General features: G+C 37.6%; 1 protein-coding gene across 6 annotated transcripts in view; it reads right to left on the bottom strand.

Annotated features, from left to right (window-relative positions):
- PTPRD (protein tyrosine phosphatase receptor type D) overlaps positions 1 to 15,883 on the bottom strand; it is a 1,875,912-nt gene that overhangs the window by 40,112 nt on the left and 1,819,917 nt on the right. For all 6 annotated transcript variants that reach the window (XM_032477692.1, XM_032477694.1, XM_032477695.1 and 3 more), the window contains 2 exons: positions 6,107 to 6,226; positions 5,436 to 5,590 (listed from right to left, as the gene is read on the bottom strand). In XM_032477692.1, coding sequence (XP_032333583.1) covers positions 5,436 to 5,590; positions 6,107 to 6,226 — 275 coding nt within the window. The remainder of the gene's footprint in view (positions 1 to 5,435; positions 5,591 to 6,106; positions 6,227 to 15,883) is intronic.

The following is a 15,883-nucleotide window of genomic DNA, read 5'->3' as shown; positions in this document are numbered from 1 at the left end:
TCTGCAACAAGAAGAGTCTGAACTGGATACAATGGTGGATAAGTCCAAGGTCATGGACTTTGAAATAAGGCCTCAATTTATGAGCTCTCTGACCTTGAGCAAATCACCTATGACCTCCCTGTGCTTAACTGGTCCTCACGAGTAAAATATATTGTTTTATGGATTAAAAGAGTGAACCCTTAAGTGCTCAGTATTACCTGGAAAAGAGTAATGGCTCAGTAATTGATAGCTGTTGTGATGATGTGAAAATAAAATGATTACGTGGTAGAAGAGACTCATTTTCTAGCAATTACCTCTGATATAGAAAGACTGAAATCAAGGCTAGAATAATCACTGTGATGTGGGGTCAGAAAGGAAGGAGTGGCTCCTGTTGACCAAGTCCCCAGGGTAGCTTGAAAAGTGAAATGCCCTCCACGTGGTTGGCCAGAGAGGCTGAGGCCCATCAGTGATGTGCAGACTGGAGAATTCATTTGGTCTGTAGGGCCAGGCAGCCTGTGGCACGTAGTGGCTTTGCCATCACCGGTGGCATAAGCTGACTTCTCTTGACTTGTGTTATTTTTTTAATGTATGAAATGGGGGAATAAGGTTCCTAACTCTGAAGATGATTGGGGAAAAATGTAATATTACACATAAAACACTTAAAGGAGGACCTCTCCAGTTAGAGGAAAGCTTATTTGATGTTGATGAAAGGTTCAATATCCTTAACTATTATTATGGCTAAAAACCAGGGAGCTTTGTCTATATTTAACCATGGAATGAAGGGCATATGGGAAAGGACATTAAGGTATACTAGTAGGAAAAGGGATTCAGAAATAGGTATTAAAAAGATAAAGGCAATTTAAAATAATTAAGCTCTAAAAAATACTCCAATACAAGGAGACAAAACTAGTCTCCTGTTAAAAAACCAAAAACCTAAACCAGTCCAGCCTTGAAATTATCTTACTGTAAAAATTCCTAAAATGCCATATGGGATTCCATTAACTTCAACAAGCAACTATTGAGCACCTACTATGATGTAAGAGCTGAGATACAAACATGCCCATACCCTGTAAGATTGCAAGGCAGATGTCATTTCACACATACAGCTGAATAGGTTAAGTGTGAAAGTATTTTATGAGAGCTCAGAGAACAGAAGGTTCAATTCTTCCCGTGGGAAGAGGAAGGGAGAAAGAGCTTAAAAATCTTCTCCAAGGTTCAACTTAAATGTCTACAAGATGAAGCAATTCCTGTTAATAGATGGGCTGAGCTGTATGTTAGGAAAAAAAAAAATGAGTGGGAAGGGTTTGGAAAACTGGGTAGTGCGTGCCAGCTTAAAGGCATTCAAGTTCAAAGTTAAAAAAAAAAAATGACCATGTATATCAACAAAATCATCTGAGGCCAGCTTGCAGCCTTTGCAATATACATATGAAGTACTATTTACATTAGATAATGAAACAGGTTTGATCACCATCAGGTAGAGAAGGGAAACAGGTGACATTCTAGAGTGGATAAGTATCATCTGCCAAAAGCCAGAGATGAAAGTTCCTGGCATGTATACCAAGTGGTAGGTGGCTGAGAGAGTGAACATGAGGCATGAAGGGCGAGATCAGTCTCCAATGACAAATGGCCATGAACGTAATGCTAAGAAATTCAGTCTTTTATCTTGAAGGCCTCAGGAACCACAGCATTAATTTCTATGTATCTTTAACATCATCATTTTAAGAGTTCCATGGTTTCCCAGGTCTTTATGAGGACAGATTTATTATTATAAAAGATTCTAACCCATAGCATTAAAATGTTCTCTGTCACCATAAAATAGCTGATGGAATTTCCATGATGGAAAAATATCTAAATTAAAAAAATTAATCCATTCAATTAAATTTTTGGATATTTATAAACATCTGATTATTCATAGGATGGATGGCTCAGGTCATATAGAAAATATTGAAGCTCATGTTGAATTTTTCTCCCTAGAGTTATAAATATACATGTATCTTTTAAAACTCACTCAATTAATATAATAATAATTTTACTTTATCACACACTTCTATATAAAACACCCTGTCCTAAGTTCTTTATGTGTATCATTTCATATCATTTCATTTACTCTTCATCAAATTCCTATTGCTATGAATAGTGTTACCCCATTTAACAGAAGAAGAAACAAAGGGTAACATAGGAAATAACTTGCCTAAATGCACACAGCCAATAAGTGAACAAGCCAGAGTTTTACCCAGCCCGTTTATCTTTCTGAGTGTTCACTTAGTGCTGAGATTGTATGTTCTGTATGAAGTGACTGATAGCTAGAGTTGGTCTCTCCTTCTACACCTTTTGATCCGGACATTCCCTCCTTTAGGAATGTGGGAAACTCTATCCTTCTCCTTGACCTTTCAAGGTCTCTGCTTGTTGTAACAGTCTAGCCTCATAATTCTTTTTTATTATTTACTATTAGAATTTATTATTTTATTCATTTTGGCTTTTCAGTCCTGGCACATTTATTACAAAACTACTAGAGGAAAATGAATTTTCTCTTTTCCCAGTCTCATCTCCCCACCGTTTTTGGTCTTCTACCAGACTTCTTTAGAACTTCCTCCATTCTCACAGGATCTGTTTGGCAGAAGGTTTGGAGTTGCTTTGAGTTGGTCACTACTTCTTTATTACAGAGTCAAAAATCCAAGCCCATCATAAGAGAAATTACAATACGAAATGTAGAATTTAAACTCCAAAGTGTTTTGTGTGATTGTTTGCAACACGATCATGGTAACTGATCAGGACATAGCTAGTGTCACTTTCTGCATCGTTTCCTTCCTGCTTACAGATGATTTTTAAACCAGCCTTTCTGGGGTCCCGCATGAGCAGTTATTATTGGGAATGACTATCCTCCATCACTGCATCAGAAAAACCATGCTCTCGAGTTTTAACATACTGGTAACCAAGTCAGAGAATTCAGATAGTTTGGAAGTTGGCATTGTGGACACAGCCTCTCAAATAAAGAGGCCAAGATTTCTTACCAGATGTGTGAGGTTACCTTTGGGTGAATACAGATAATTTCCCAGAGTACAGCTTATGCTGCATCTTCCCCTCATTGTTTTAATGTTGCTAACACATTTCTTCCACCAACATACCTACTCTTCTGTTGTTTGTTTCAATACCAGCTTCTCTGGAGCCTCGGGCACAGCACTTCCAAGTGTCAGTAGCTATTAGCTCTGCACAGTTGTTTGTGTCCTTATTTCTCCTGAGTTGTCTGTATCTCTCACAGGTGAGTCCCAGTGGCTTAACGTACCATCGGGTGTGTGTGTTGCAGGGATTTGTGCTTTCTCAGAATAAGGCATTATAGCTATCTTATGTCTCCCATTGCTTGCAAAGTTTTTTGGATCCAAGTACCTATCCTAAAGCCTTATACCTTGCTTATGGTCAATAGAGGGTAAATTGCATTTTAAAAATTATCATTCTACCTATCTATCTACCTAAGTTTTTCAGGGCATCCACTTTCATTTATAGAAGTGGGAAGCACATTTTGAGACAAGGAACATACTGTATTTCAAAGTGCAATGCAAATATGATAATCTTTTTTCAATGAGAACTTCCAAGTTAGGTTTCCTGAATTTTTGTTCCTATTATTTTATGTATATAAATGTATATGTGGTTTTATGTGTATGTAAATAAACAGATACACACACACATCTGTGTGAATGCATGTATGCATCTGCGTGAATTGCATTTCTGCCAGTAGGCATAGGAGAGAAACATTTCTTGAGTAAGGCCAAACTTCCTATTTTTTTTCCTGTGGCCAAACTCCATCTGAAAATGTTTCAGGTGTGATCCTCATAATCAGGTTGATTTTGTGTGGAGACACCATGTAAACAAGCTCAATGGCTTTCTCAGGGCTACAAAGAAGTATATATAGCAGAGTATACACAGATTGGTCAAACTAGTGTCTGCTAAAACCAACCAGAAATCTACTTTCATGATGCAAAAGCATGTGCTCAGATTTCTAACATAATTTATAGTGTTTCAGAATCATGCAGAAAATCACAACATGGTGACAGGTCCTCAAAGTTCCCTGTCCTGGTTAAAAAGGACAAAGAACTAGATTATAAGGTGAGGCCACCTGTACCGCCAACTCCTTAGCTATCTTACTTGAATCAAACCCTGTAGCTTCTCATGTGTTCTCTCCTCTTGAGCTGACATACTATTGTTAGGAACATCAAACACAGTAAAGCATGATAGAGCGCTTTGGAATTTGTTAAATACTTAATGAATAAAACATGACGTTATTATTAGGTTTTTGTTGGGGAAAAAATGCTGGGAAAGAGAAGTATGTTATCTTGTATGGAATTTGCCAGGCCACTGTTTAACAATTACCACTACAGCACGGGTTAGTCCGGTGTGCTTTATTGCTTGTATGCTCATCTATCCATCATCTTCAGCTTTTTGTAAAAATAGACTCGATTTCTAAGATCTACTATATTATGCTGCAGTATAATATGGGATGTGAAAGAAAGTTATACTATGAAGTCACGATAGAAGTGGTGTAGGATAGATACTACCGTTCCTTTTTTTTAAACTTCCACACTGCAATTTTACTTATCTGTGTAAGAAGCCATATTCTCTCATATTTGAATTACTCAGGTTACAAAGAAGTACTAGAAAGTTACATGAACTTTACTTTATATAGTAATAAATAGAATGTGACTAGATATGTTTAGTAATCTCTTAGTAATAATCCTTGAGAGGAATTCAGGAAACTGGAATAAATCAGTGTAATATTAAAAATGTATGAACACTTATGTATGGTAGAATCTGAGTGGTGGTATAGAGAATACTAGTCAAAATTAAGTACAAAATAATTATACAACATTTCAAGAGAAATACAGGCTCATTACCTCCAAGTACATAAAACAAGTTCTTCCAAACTACAGGCCTTTGTATATATTTTATTAAGTAAATTTTTAAAATTCAGAATATTTTCTGTAAGTGACTTGGTAATATTAATACATTGAAGGCATCTTTAAGCAGCTCTAAGCAGTAAGAAATTAGCTCTGAGAGTTTGTATGTTTACAATATTAGTTTGTTCAGTAGTTTTCTTCCCTATAAATAATCAAAAGTTTATACCAGCCCAGCCCATAAGCGCCTGTCAAAAATTCATATATATATACACATATATTTTTTAAAGAATATATTTATTTTTGCTCTAAAGAGAAAATAGAATGGACCACAGTGGCCTTTATCTCCTGGTGGAGGGAGGTGGGGATATGCACGATTTTAAACCTTTCCTATTAATGTTACTACATACTTCATTTGACCAAAAAAGACTACCTTCATTATTTATGAAGGCAGTTGGTATCCCAGAGTATCAAGAGGTTGGAAGGAGAATATCTAATGACGAATCATTTGGTATTCTGTTTCCCCACAAACCTTATGACTGCAAGAAAAATACTCTCAGTGGTTCTTACCTGCAGTGCACAACCATGGGACCTGCATCGGGAGGGTTACAGGTTTTGACTCTCCGTAAGAAAGCTAGGAAAGGTGTTGGGTGTTCTGGAACACCGTGATCAGGCCAGGCGGTGAACTGGAATTGCCTTACTTCTCTCTTCTCGCTGGAACCATTCTGTGAAGTAGGAACACTGGCTGAAACTCTGTGTCCCAGGCTTCAGGTTATAATGGTGAATAATAACATGGAAGAGGTAACAAGAAGATATGTTGTCTTAATTCCTCCCACCACCCAATATCCTTTGGGAAGACACACTCTTCGGAGATATAAACCTCAAGCTATTTGTAAATTACCAATATTTGCCCAGAAAGATAAAATCCTTAGGTGAGAAGCATTACATTTTTCAGGTTTAACTATCAGGAGTGCTCCTGTTATATTTTACAGAAAGAACTAGTTCTTCATCTATTCTTCATTTGCCGAAACTTTCGTTCAGAGCAAGCGTTCCATATCTACTGATAAATCACCAGACAAAGAGAAAAATTGCTGAGCGATAATGGAAGAATTATTTCATTCTTCATTGTTGCCAGTAGAATCAAGATTTAAGTAAAGCCTTGAGATACTTGATTTCTCAAAAGAAGCTATCTTTAAATAATGGAAAGGGGAAAGGGAGGGGAAAAAAATAAAAAAGCAAACCTTGTAAAGTGCAAATGTTCGAACACAATACGTGGCCAGCTCCACAGTATCGAGCAGCGTCACTTGGACCAGCCCATGGGTTTCGGTGCCTCTACTAGGCCAATACTGGTCACACTTCACCTGAAAGAAACAAGTGACACATTCAGGGCAAATCCTCATCAATTTCTCTATTAGCTCTATTTTGAGTTGCTGTTGAAGGAAAACAGCTTTTCTGCAATTCATTTTACATTGATCTTTTTCTGGCATGCTTTCTTGTTATCCCAATGTATGTAAAGTACTGCTCTGATGCCAATATAAACCACATTTTTCAAACTGGTAGGAATACCAAGCAGTAACAGATTCAATTTTCGTGGAGAAAAATAAATTGCAGATTGTTGCTGAGTGAAATAAGAAGAGAGGTATTTGAAACTTCAGAGTACTTGAAAAGAAAACACAAATTTGTTCTGGAATAAATGCTAAGAATCGCTTCAGAAAGATTACACTTAGGCACTTAAATGACTTGGTGAGATAGTTAGTGTTCATCCATCAAGGTTTACAAAGCACAAGCTATTTCATCTTGAGCTATCACCATTCCCAAATACGCTTGTTTAAAGAAGAGTAGAAATAATTCGTAAATCTATCAAAGTATAATAAACAACATAGCATTTTTAAAAATATAAGATAAATGGTATGTGTATCAAAAACAAGTTAAATCTGTAATGTCTAGGGGGAAAAGAGCTGTCTGTTCTTTTAAAAAGTCTCAGAGGGTCACACACTAGCAGTGCAAAGTTTAAATAATTTAAAATCCATTCATTTCAGATGAACAATCTAGTTTCTATGTGGAACTGAACAAAAGCATGTAAAAGGTATTCAACCCAATTAGTTTAAGATGCAACAAAGAATAATTCTAAGTCTACAGTAAGCCTCAGATTTACTGGATGTATCCTTTGGGCATTAAAAAGCATAATAAAAAATGGCAAAGACAACACTGTATTTTCTAGTAAGGTCATAGGTCAGAATATCTTTTCCCTTCCTATCTGAAAAGAAAAAAAAGGGAGTAATTAATTATTAATTGAAGTCACCTAAAATGCATTTCTCTAGGTAAAGAATTTTTACCTTTAGTAAAAGTACTATTTAATATTGGAAAGCACACATTCTATTTGAAAAAGAAAGATTCGAAGGTTACAATCTTTGGATTTAAACAAAAGCAATGAGGCATTATTATCATAGACACTAGAATTTTTTGGTCCAGTGAATAGAATTACTAGATAATTATTTGCTTTTATGATGAATATAAATATTAGTAGTATTCTGTGAATAATATTGTAATTTTCTCTTTTACGTTAAAGCATTTTGCTACTCATAAGATTCAGGCTATCTAGATAGTGGACTTTCTGAAAATGGAGAAGTTTTATTCTTTACACAGTTTCCTAGACTAGGTAAAGGAGAATGTACATTTATAGAAAGGCAGAAATTGAATTCCAAGGTTTGACTTCTGTACCTTTATTTCAACTGTGAGACCCACACAGACATTACCTATTTTACGGAAAACAAAGTGGTTCACAGTAAAATGGAGAATTTGTGTCTTAGTAAGACTTGCATTTCCAAGATGCACAAAATATTCTTCTGTTTTGTATTTCTGTCAGATGTTCTAACTTAAAAATAACCCAAGGGGTAGATAATTCTTTAAGGAGAATATTGACATAACAAGACCAGAGCTGAGTGCCTCTGCGTGTGCTCTGGCCCCTTATTCAAACCCACGTCGTATCTGAGCTGACTTAGCAAAGGTTACTACCCTAGTAGAGATGACACTACTTAAGTAGCCATAATTCAGGAAAAAAAAAAAAATCACAAAAATTCAGTCAAACGCTCTTGTTTTAAACCATGAAATGGATGTCAAGTTGATGTCTTGCTGCAAAGGACAAAAGTAACATTGAAGGCCTCTTATTGCAACATTTGAGGTTATGCCAGCAATGCACTAAATTTAGGAATCAAGAGAGAAACTCAAACTCATTATTTAACAGTTTCAGCTGAACATCAACAAATCAAATCAAATCAAAACCAACAGGTCAAACCCCACGAGGACAAATACCACTATGACGGGCAGAAAAACAGCAAGTTAATGCAACAAAATGAACTATAAGATCAGTACAATGTACTGAACCCAATTCAATGTAATTATGTTTCAAACCTGGGAACTGGTTGTCCTCAGACCTTTTGGTGAGGTAAGACAAAGGAAAAGGAAAAGAATCATAAACTAGCCTTTATGTGACCTCTGGAAAAAAAAAATCACTCCATTACTGAGTGACTTTCCATCTATAAATCTACTACATTCCTAAGATGTAGGGAAAACTAAATTTATGTTAATTATTGTTATATTTCTAGTAATAAGTTTGAGAACTGCAACTCTTATTGGGTTTGATAGGGAAAATTTTTTGGGAAAAAAATTCCATAAAACATTACTATAAGGAATAAATATTGTAAACATTTTTAGCTAAAAGAAGAAAAAGTTTTTGTACTCACTTTAAATAGTGTACTTTAATCTTATTCTTTTCCAAAAAAATCCTTTAACATGTTTTAAGTGCAACTGTAAAAACTAGGAGCAATTTTTTTTCAAAAGCAAATATATTTAAACATTGCCATTTTCTCTCAGGAAATATTTCACAAGGGGAGTTTATGAAAAAATAAATATTCTAACGTATGTGCATATACACACATACGCTCTCAGCAGTGGGATTGGAAGCATTCCCTGAGTTATCTGAACAGCTACAGCAATACATCCTTCCCTTCGTTAGCAAGTATCACAGCCTTTATTTTCTTCACCTCGTTCTCCGAGTAGCCTGCACAGGTTTCATCTGACTTCTGAGGGCTAAATTTAAGGGCTTAGACTTACTGACAGATATTCCTTTAAGATTTTTCATTCTTAGCACTATGCTAAACACATAATTTCTGATTTCAACATTAGAGAGCAAGTCAAAAGTCTAGTGAGGAAAAAATAAAAAAGGACATAGGAGAATAATAGAAATGATTTTTTTCTAATTAGCTAATTCAAAAGGAACTAGCTTCATTTTCCTCTCTTGATATGTTTTCTTTGACAATAGCCTCTCTCCCTCCCCCACCACTTTTTTTTTTTCCTGGGAGAAAATCTCTAAAGTTATCTCCAGAGAGATACCACTTGTTAGGCTTCATGCATAGAGCTGAGTGTGAGAGTTGAGATGTGTAGGAGGCTCCCTTTTGGGTATATAGGACTAAAGGGCAGGAGCTACTGAATACAAATACTGATTTCTGTCTTTCCCTATTTGATTCTAAAGTAACTAACTACAGGTGGCCTCCAGGAATGATTTATGCAAGGTTGGGCCGTCTCACTGGTTGACTGGTAAGCTGGTTCTGTATTTCCAGGACCAAAGTCTAGTGGCCTCTTTTATAAAATGAGAATGACTATCTCCAGCATGATAGTGCTATTGTAAGGCTCAGAAATCATGCACCTGAAACCCAGAACCCGATGGCCAACACAAATAGGCATCCAATGGGAATAGCTATTATTATTTGTCAGATTATGTTCTCAACTTTTTGTGGTTGTTATTATAAACTACTGAAATCACTTTAAATGTGAAAAAAAAAAGGAATATGTTATTAATCCCAGTAGGGATTAGGACGTTCTAGGTGGGAGGCAAGGTGTGAGTGGCCGTGAGGACACCAGAGTGAAAGGAGACACAGTCCTGTACCCAGTCATCATCAGTCTTACTGACTAAATATGGAGGCATGTTTATACCTCCTGGTTCTTTAAGTAATAGGTACTTGTGAGATTCAGAACAACTCCCTTAATCTACCTGGACCCAGTCTGCCATGAGAAGAGAATTTGCTAGACTCTGAGGTAGAAAAGGAGTGAAGCAGAACCCACTACCCAGGCTGTGGTTTAGAAACAATCGCCCTGTAACTCTACTTGAGGCCTACACTGAATGTGACCATTCAGACTCCTGGCTGAATTTGGGGGTGATATTTCTTTTTATAATTGCAAAGTGATTAATTACCCTTATGTGGTAAGCTTTCCTTTTTCCATTATTTTGGAAAGAACAGGTTGACTATTGCTACACATTTGCTATGGAATTAATTCATTTTCTCTCTTTCATGTCAAACTATTAAAAGCAAGTTGATGAACATATTTAAGTGTATTCAGAAAAACTTGCCATTAAAAACATCTAGTAGGATTTGATCCAGTAGGTCTGCTGACTGTGCTTTGGGGAAATGCTCTCCTTTTAGTTCCATTTTTACTTCCACATGGCTTATCTTGGAAGTTCCTGGCACATCATGGGCACTCAACATGTGCAAGCTGACTTTATAATCAACTGTACTGTGGTCTAAGTTGGCTTATTCTTAGGTTGCCTAAAACTTTCTGAAAGTAAAACCTCCTCCTTTCAATTTAACAAAGCCTTATTTGCTGCGTCCAGCGTAGCTAGGGACCGTGTCTGAGGACAGGTGATGCAAGACTTAAGAAACAAAGAGACATAGTAAAGAGCAACAATGGGACCAGGGGACTCAAGATCTTGTGGATCCAGAGTGTCGAAAGCCTGGTCGACATCATATTTATTAGGAGTATACAGTTAAGAAAAAAAATGCGATCAAAGAGGTGGGGCTTTAGATATTCCATGCGATAAGCACTAAATTCTGCTTGCTGTTTAACTGATTAATTTCAGGCCTATCCCTTCCAGGAACAATCACCCTCCTCGGGGTATGCAAAATTTCTAAATCTATCCTGTTACTGCCTCTGGGACATCTGGAGATAGCAAATATTTCCCCTGGGCTTAACTGCATGCTTTCATGCCAGAATGAAGTTCTGTTAATGGATGATCTGGCTCTCCAGGACCGTCCATTGTTTCACCCTAAGGAAATATCTGCCCTCCTTCTTGCCCCTATGGCCCATCTTAGGATTGCCCACCACAAATTTTCTTTAGCATAATGCGTGCTAAAGGTCATCTACTGCACAAAACATTAAAACAAAACAAGCATGTGCATTTTAACCATGCAAGTGTGAATATAATATTTTAAGCTCATGGAAATTTAGGTGTGGCTTGTTTTCCAGCTGTTTGTTTCCCAGCACTTACTGAGCATGACAGTGTGGCAAAGCATCAGAATTCCACATGTGACAAACCCAATCCCTCCAAAGGGTCCCAACATCACTGAACAAAAATGCATTTGCCACATGGTACTTTGAAAAGCCTGCCTAGGGTCACGTTATTTTAGCCAAAGAAGGACTTAAAATAGACAATAAATGATACCTGGAAAACCAAAACTGTTGGTGAGAATGGCTAGTATTTAGTAAGTTTGGGCAGAGGATTCTTCCATAAGGAGTGGACAGTGTGTTAACATTAGATAATACAAATCTGGGTTGTTATTTAGACTAAGGAAATGTTAGCACACACCTGTCAATGTACACTGAATAACGGAGAACACAATGAAAGAAAATTCAGATAAATATTAGGATATATTCTAGTGGACAGAAAAATTATATGCTTAACTGTTCCTATAGGTTATTGCATCTCTTTTTAGCATTTTTAAGATTTAATACTTGATCTTCCAAAATAAGGACAGAGATCATGTCAATGATTCTATTCTGTTTCAGTAATAGTGTCATTCTCTCCATGCAAGTAATATTTAGCCATGTCTGTTTTCAAACAGCAAGCTGTCTGGTTTATGTATTTCCCCTTTTCACTTTCTCTTTGTTGACCACTATTTAGTAGAGGATCAAGGGCAACAGAATACTTGAAATGAGAGTGATACTAACGCATTTGACTATCTGCACAGTGATAGCTTTTCATAAATAAAACTCTAAAGCTGAAAAATATTAGTCTTTAAATGAACTAAATTCTACATTATAAACCTGCTTACCAATTCATTGAGCCATTCAAACACAGTCCAAACCATGTATTAATTAAAAAAAAATCCCTGATATTCCCTTTTGTTTGATGTGCGCTATGAACTGAATGTTTGTGTCCCTCCAAAATTCATATGTTGAAACCTAATCCCTAATGTGATGGTGTCAGCAGTGAGACCTTTGTGAGGTGATTAGGTCATGGAGGTGGAGCCCTCATGGATGTGATTAGTGCCTTTTAAGAGAGACCCCAGAGAGCTCCCTCACCCCTTCATCACGTAAGGATACAAGACAGTTTTCTATGAACTAGGAACTGGCATCTTGATCTTAAACTTCTCAGCCTCCAGGACTGTGAGAAATTTTTGTTGTTGATAATGCATCCAGTCTGTGACATTCTGTTACGGCAGCCAAAACAGAACAAGACAATATGTCTGCCGGGAGTTAAAAGAGGGAGCTCCTCTGGACTTTGCCAATGACTTCTCTCATTATGTCTCTAGCTTCTAGCTTTGTTGTAGCCAGAGGATATTCGTGTGGAATGCCCCCCTGTCACCGCCAGGTAGCACTTCGCTTGGGCTCTTGGAGTTTACACTCAGCCCCAGTCACTCTTAGCAGTGGTTGCATGCTCTACCCAAACTTACTGTCACCTCTGCATCTGCCTTGGTCTGCCTAGTGGCTGCCTGTAGTCCAGTAACACTCCAGTGTCACTGCCAGTGAGCAATATCATTAGGTGACTTAAAGTTTCAATAAAAAGATAATTTTTATATACCAGTCAGTATTGATATATGTTAATATCTTAACACCCAGTACAACTATACTGGTGCACAACAGCTGACTATCTGCCTTTCCTACGCATAGAGCTTCATCTACACTTCTCAGAATTTTAAAAATGACCTAATCCAGACTGGGAGTGCTATAACCATGAATGTGGAGAAAGAGGGGCTTAGCTCAATGTCACCAGGAACAAAGTTCAGTCTCCCCCTCCGTAAATCTCATTCCATAGGCTGTTTTGCTTCTAATTCACTTGAATAGGAATGTTTTGAGCCAGGATCTGTAGGCTGTCATTCTACATAGAGGAGGTGGGGTGGGGAAAGAAGGTAGACAATCCAGGAAGCTAACAAACAGGAAGAAATTGGCGGGCTTCTTCTCTTTTATCTGACACTGTGTCTGTTGACAAGAGAAAACCAAGAGTGTGGAACTTACTAGATAAGAACCCAGACATCCTTTAGGTTGCCAACATGAGCATCATTCTTTTTGTTGCCAGTGTCCTATATACATTAAGTATCCAACACTTTTCAAAAACAATTCCATACATCATGCAGACTCCAAAGGCAATGTTTGTGCTGCCATTCCCATAGTTGCTTAAGGGAAAAGCAGCTTCTGTTGCCCTAGATAGGCAGCGCTTGAGGCTGCAGTTTGAGAAATTAAACGTTCAAGGCCTTTGGCACTCCCAGTTCTGTTTGGAAAAGGACACAAACCTGGCATTTGGAAAGCATTTGCTCTCCATTAAACTTACCCAACCTTGACAAACCAGAGTGGCCAAGAATTAGTTTGCCACTGGCCAAGGCTAGGCCAAAACTGATAACGACAATGAAAACAGTAACATTGCCATTTATAATCTGCAACAGGATTCTGCGAACTTTTAACCCAAAAGGACCTCATAGTCTGAAAAGAGTCTCAAGATTTGTTTTACAGAAAAACAAGAAAATGTTTGATCAGAATCTCCTTTTTTGCTGTTTTTTTGCCCAGAATTGCCCTCTTAGCCACAGAACCAAGTGTAAATGTGTCTCCAGCTCACTATCATTCTCTGTTGGGGAAAATTTACTGAGGTGACATTCAAGAACTTGAGAGGACATAGGAAGAGTGAGTGGTCTTTAGGTCACACTTGCTGCACTGGCCACGTGCCATGTCCCTGTATTCTAACTCTTAAAGCTATTAACATAATGTAGTTAATGCCAGCCTGATCCTCTGGCCTTGACAGCATCTAACCTCCATTCATTAGTACAAACAACCAAGTCTAGTGGAGCAAGGATCTTCCCGTTTCTGACCTAAGAGAAAGTAAGCGATGTTGCACAAAATATCTGATCTGCTCTAGCAATGGATGCCATCACCTGGGTTGCTTGATTCTCTATTTGGGAACAGAAAATGAGATTTAGAGAGTTTGGGAAACAAGTATAGACTTTCTCACTTCTAATTCTAGGCTTTTGAGGGGAGGGTATAGCTCAAGTGGTAGAGCACATGCTTAGCATGCACGAGGTCCTGGGTTCAATCCCTAATACCTCCTCTAAAAATAAATAAATGAATAAACCTAATTACCTCCCCCCTTAAAAAAATAAATAAAAATAAAAGAAAAAAGAAAAAAACCCCAACAATTCTAGGCTTTTACTACTAATCAACATGGCTCACATTGGATGACAGTTCAAATCATGCCCCAGTTTTGGAGCATCAAAATTTCACTCCCTATCCTCGACACTGATAGCACTAAGTACCACCACAATACTAGCTCTCTGAGTGGTTCAACTCCCACTATGAAGCTTGCAAGACGAGCATCAACTCTGGACACTGACTGAAGGCAGGCTGGGAGGACAAGCGAAAGTCAAGTATCTCTTAACCTCAGTGAAGCCATTTTTGCTTCTAACACTAATCGAGGCTGTTGAAGAATTTGTTAAGCATAGGTGTACACATTCCCTCTGTCTTATCTACATGAAGATGGAAAACAAAGTAGAGGAGAAACAGCCAAAAGCAGATAGATAAAGGAAAAAAAAAGTCAGCAATCACTCACTAAATAATAAGAGCTTTCTGGGCCAGGAATCACCTCAGCAAATCCAGTACCTTGGAGACTCCGATTCCTCAAGTGAGGCTTGCCAACCATGTGTCCCAGCTGCCCACAAATAATACCCTTTGAGTGGAAATCCCAGCTGTATACATTTTACTTTCTTACCAGTGCTTCATTTTTTCCAAACATTTTCTTCCCTCCATGTGGTTGCCCAAACCAATCCATGTGCTTATTGGCATGTTATGAAACATGGAAGCAATTAGAGACCACATTCTGGGGCACAGGAATGACTTGCTGCAGAATCAATGAACTACGCAGAACTTGAGAGGATTTGGCAAAAAAGATGGAAACTGTGGAATAAAACCCACTAACAGTATCTCATGTCACACAGTACATTCTACAAAGCTTTAAACTGATCTGTGTGTTTTCAGGCTGCAATCAAATTCTACCTACAAAATCACTAGTTTTTAGCATTATATTTTGTTTCATACACACACACACACACACCCTAAACAAACTCATGGAAAATATTCAACTTACACATTACACAACTGAGAGAGGGGGTGATAACATTTGAAAAAAATCAAGGAACTTAAGTCTTCAAATGGTCGCCTTAAACTCTAAGCCACACCTCACACTTACAAGGGCTTCTACATTTAGCCATCCAAATGCTAAGAATGGTGGATTCTATAACAAAAAGTCGGTGAAATGTCTAACACATGCTAATGGACCCAGCATCCTTTTTCTTGAGTGAACTGTTCTGACTCAGCAAAGGGTACAAGCTCTGCTGATGTATCAGCCACAGTGAGAAGGTGAGAGTGGGCCTGGGAACAACAGAGGGCTGGAAGACATAGGAGATATGTTCTCAAGGCTGATTCTCGAGCATCACCAAATAAATGAGAATGGGGAGGGAGAATCAAAAGAACCCAGAAGAAATGTAGTGTCAATAATATATTACCTTTTTTTTAATATTTTATTTTTATTGGTTTTGGTTGTTTTGGAGAGGAGGTGACTAAGTTTACTTATTTACTTATTTATTTTAACGGAGGTAGTGGGGATTCAACCCAGGACCTTGTGCATGCTAGGCATGCACTTTTACCGCTGAGCTCTACCCTCCCGCCAAGAATATATTATCTTTAGTGATAATTATTACTAC

This window comes from Camelus ferus, chromosome 4 (genome assembly GCF_009834535.1).
Source record: "Camelus ferus isolate YT-003-E chromosome 4, BCGSAC_Cfer_1.0, whole genome shotgun sequence".
In the NCBI taxonomy this organism is placed as follows: Eukaryota; Metazoa; Chordata; class Mammalia; order Artiodactyla; family Camelidae; genus Camelus; species Camelus ferus.
Note: the sequence above shows the minus strand (reverse complement) of the source record. Positions and strands in the feature narration are given on the sequence as shown.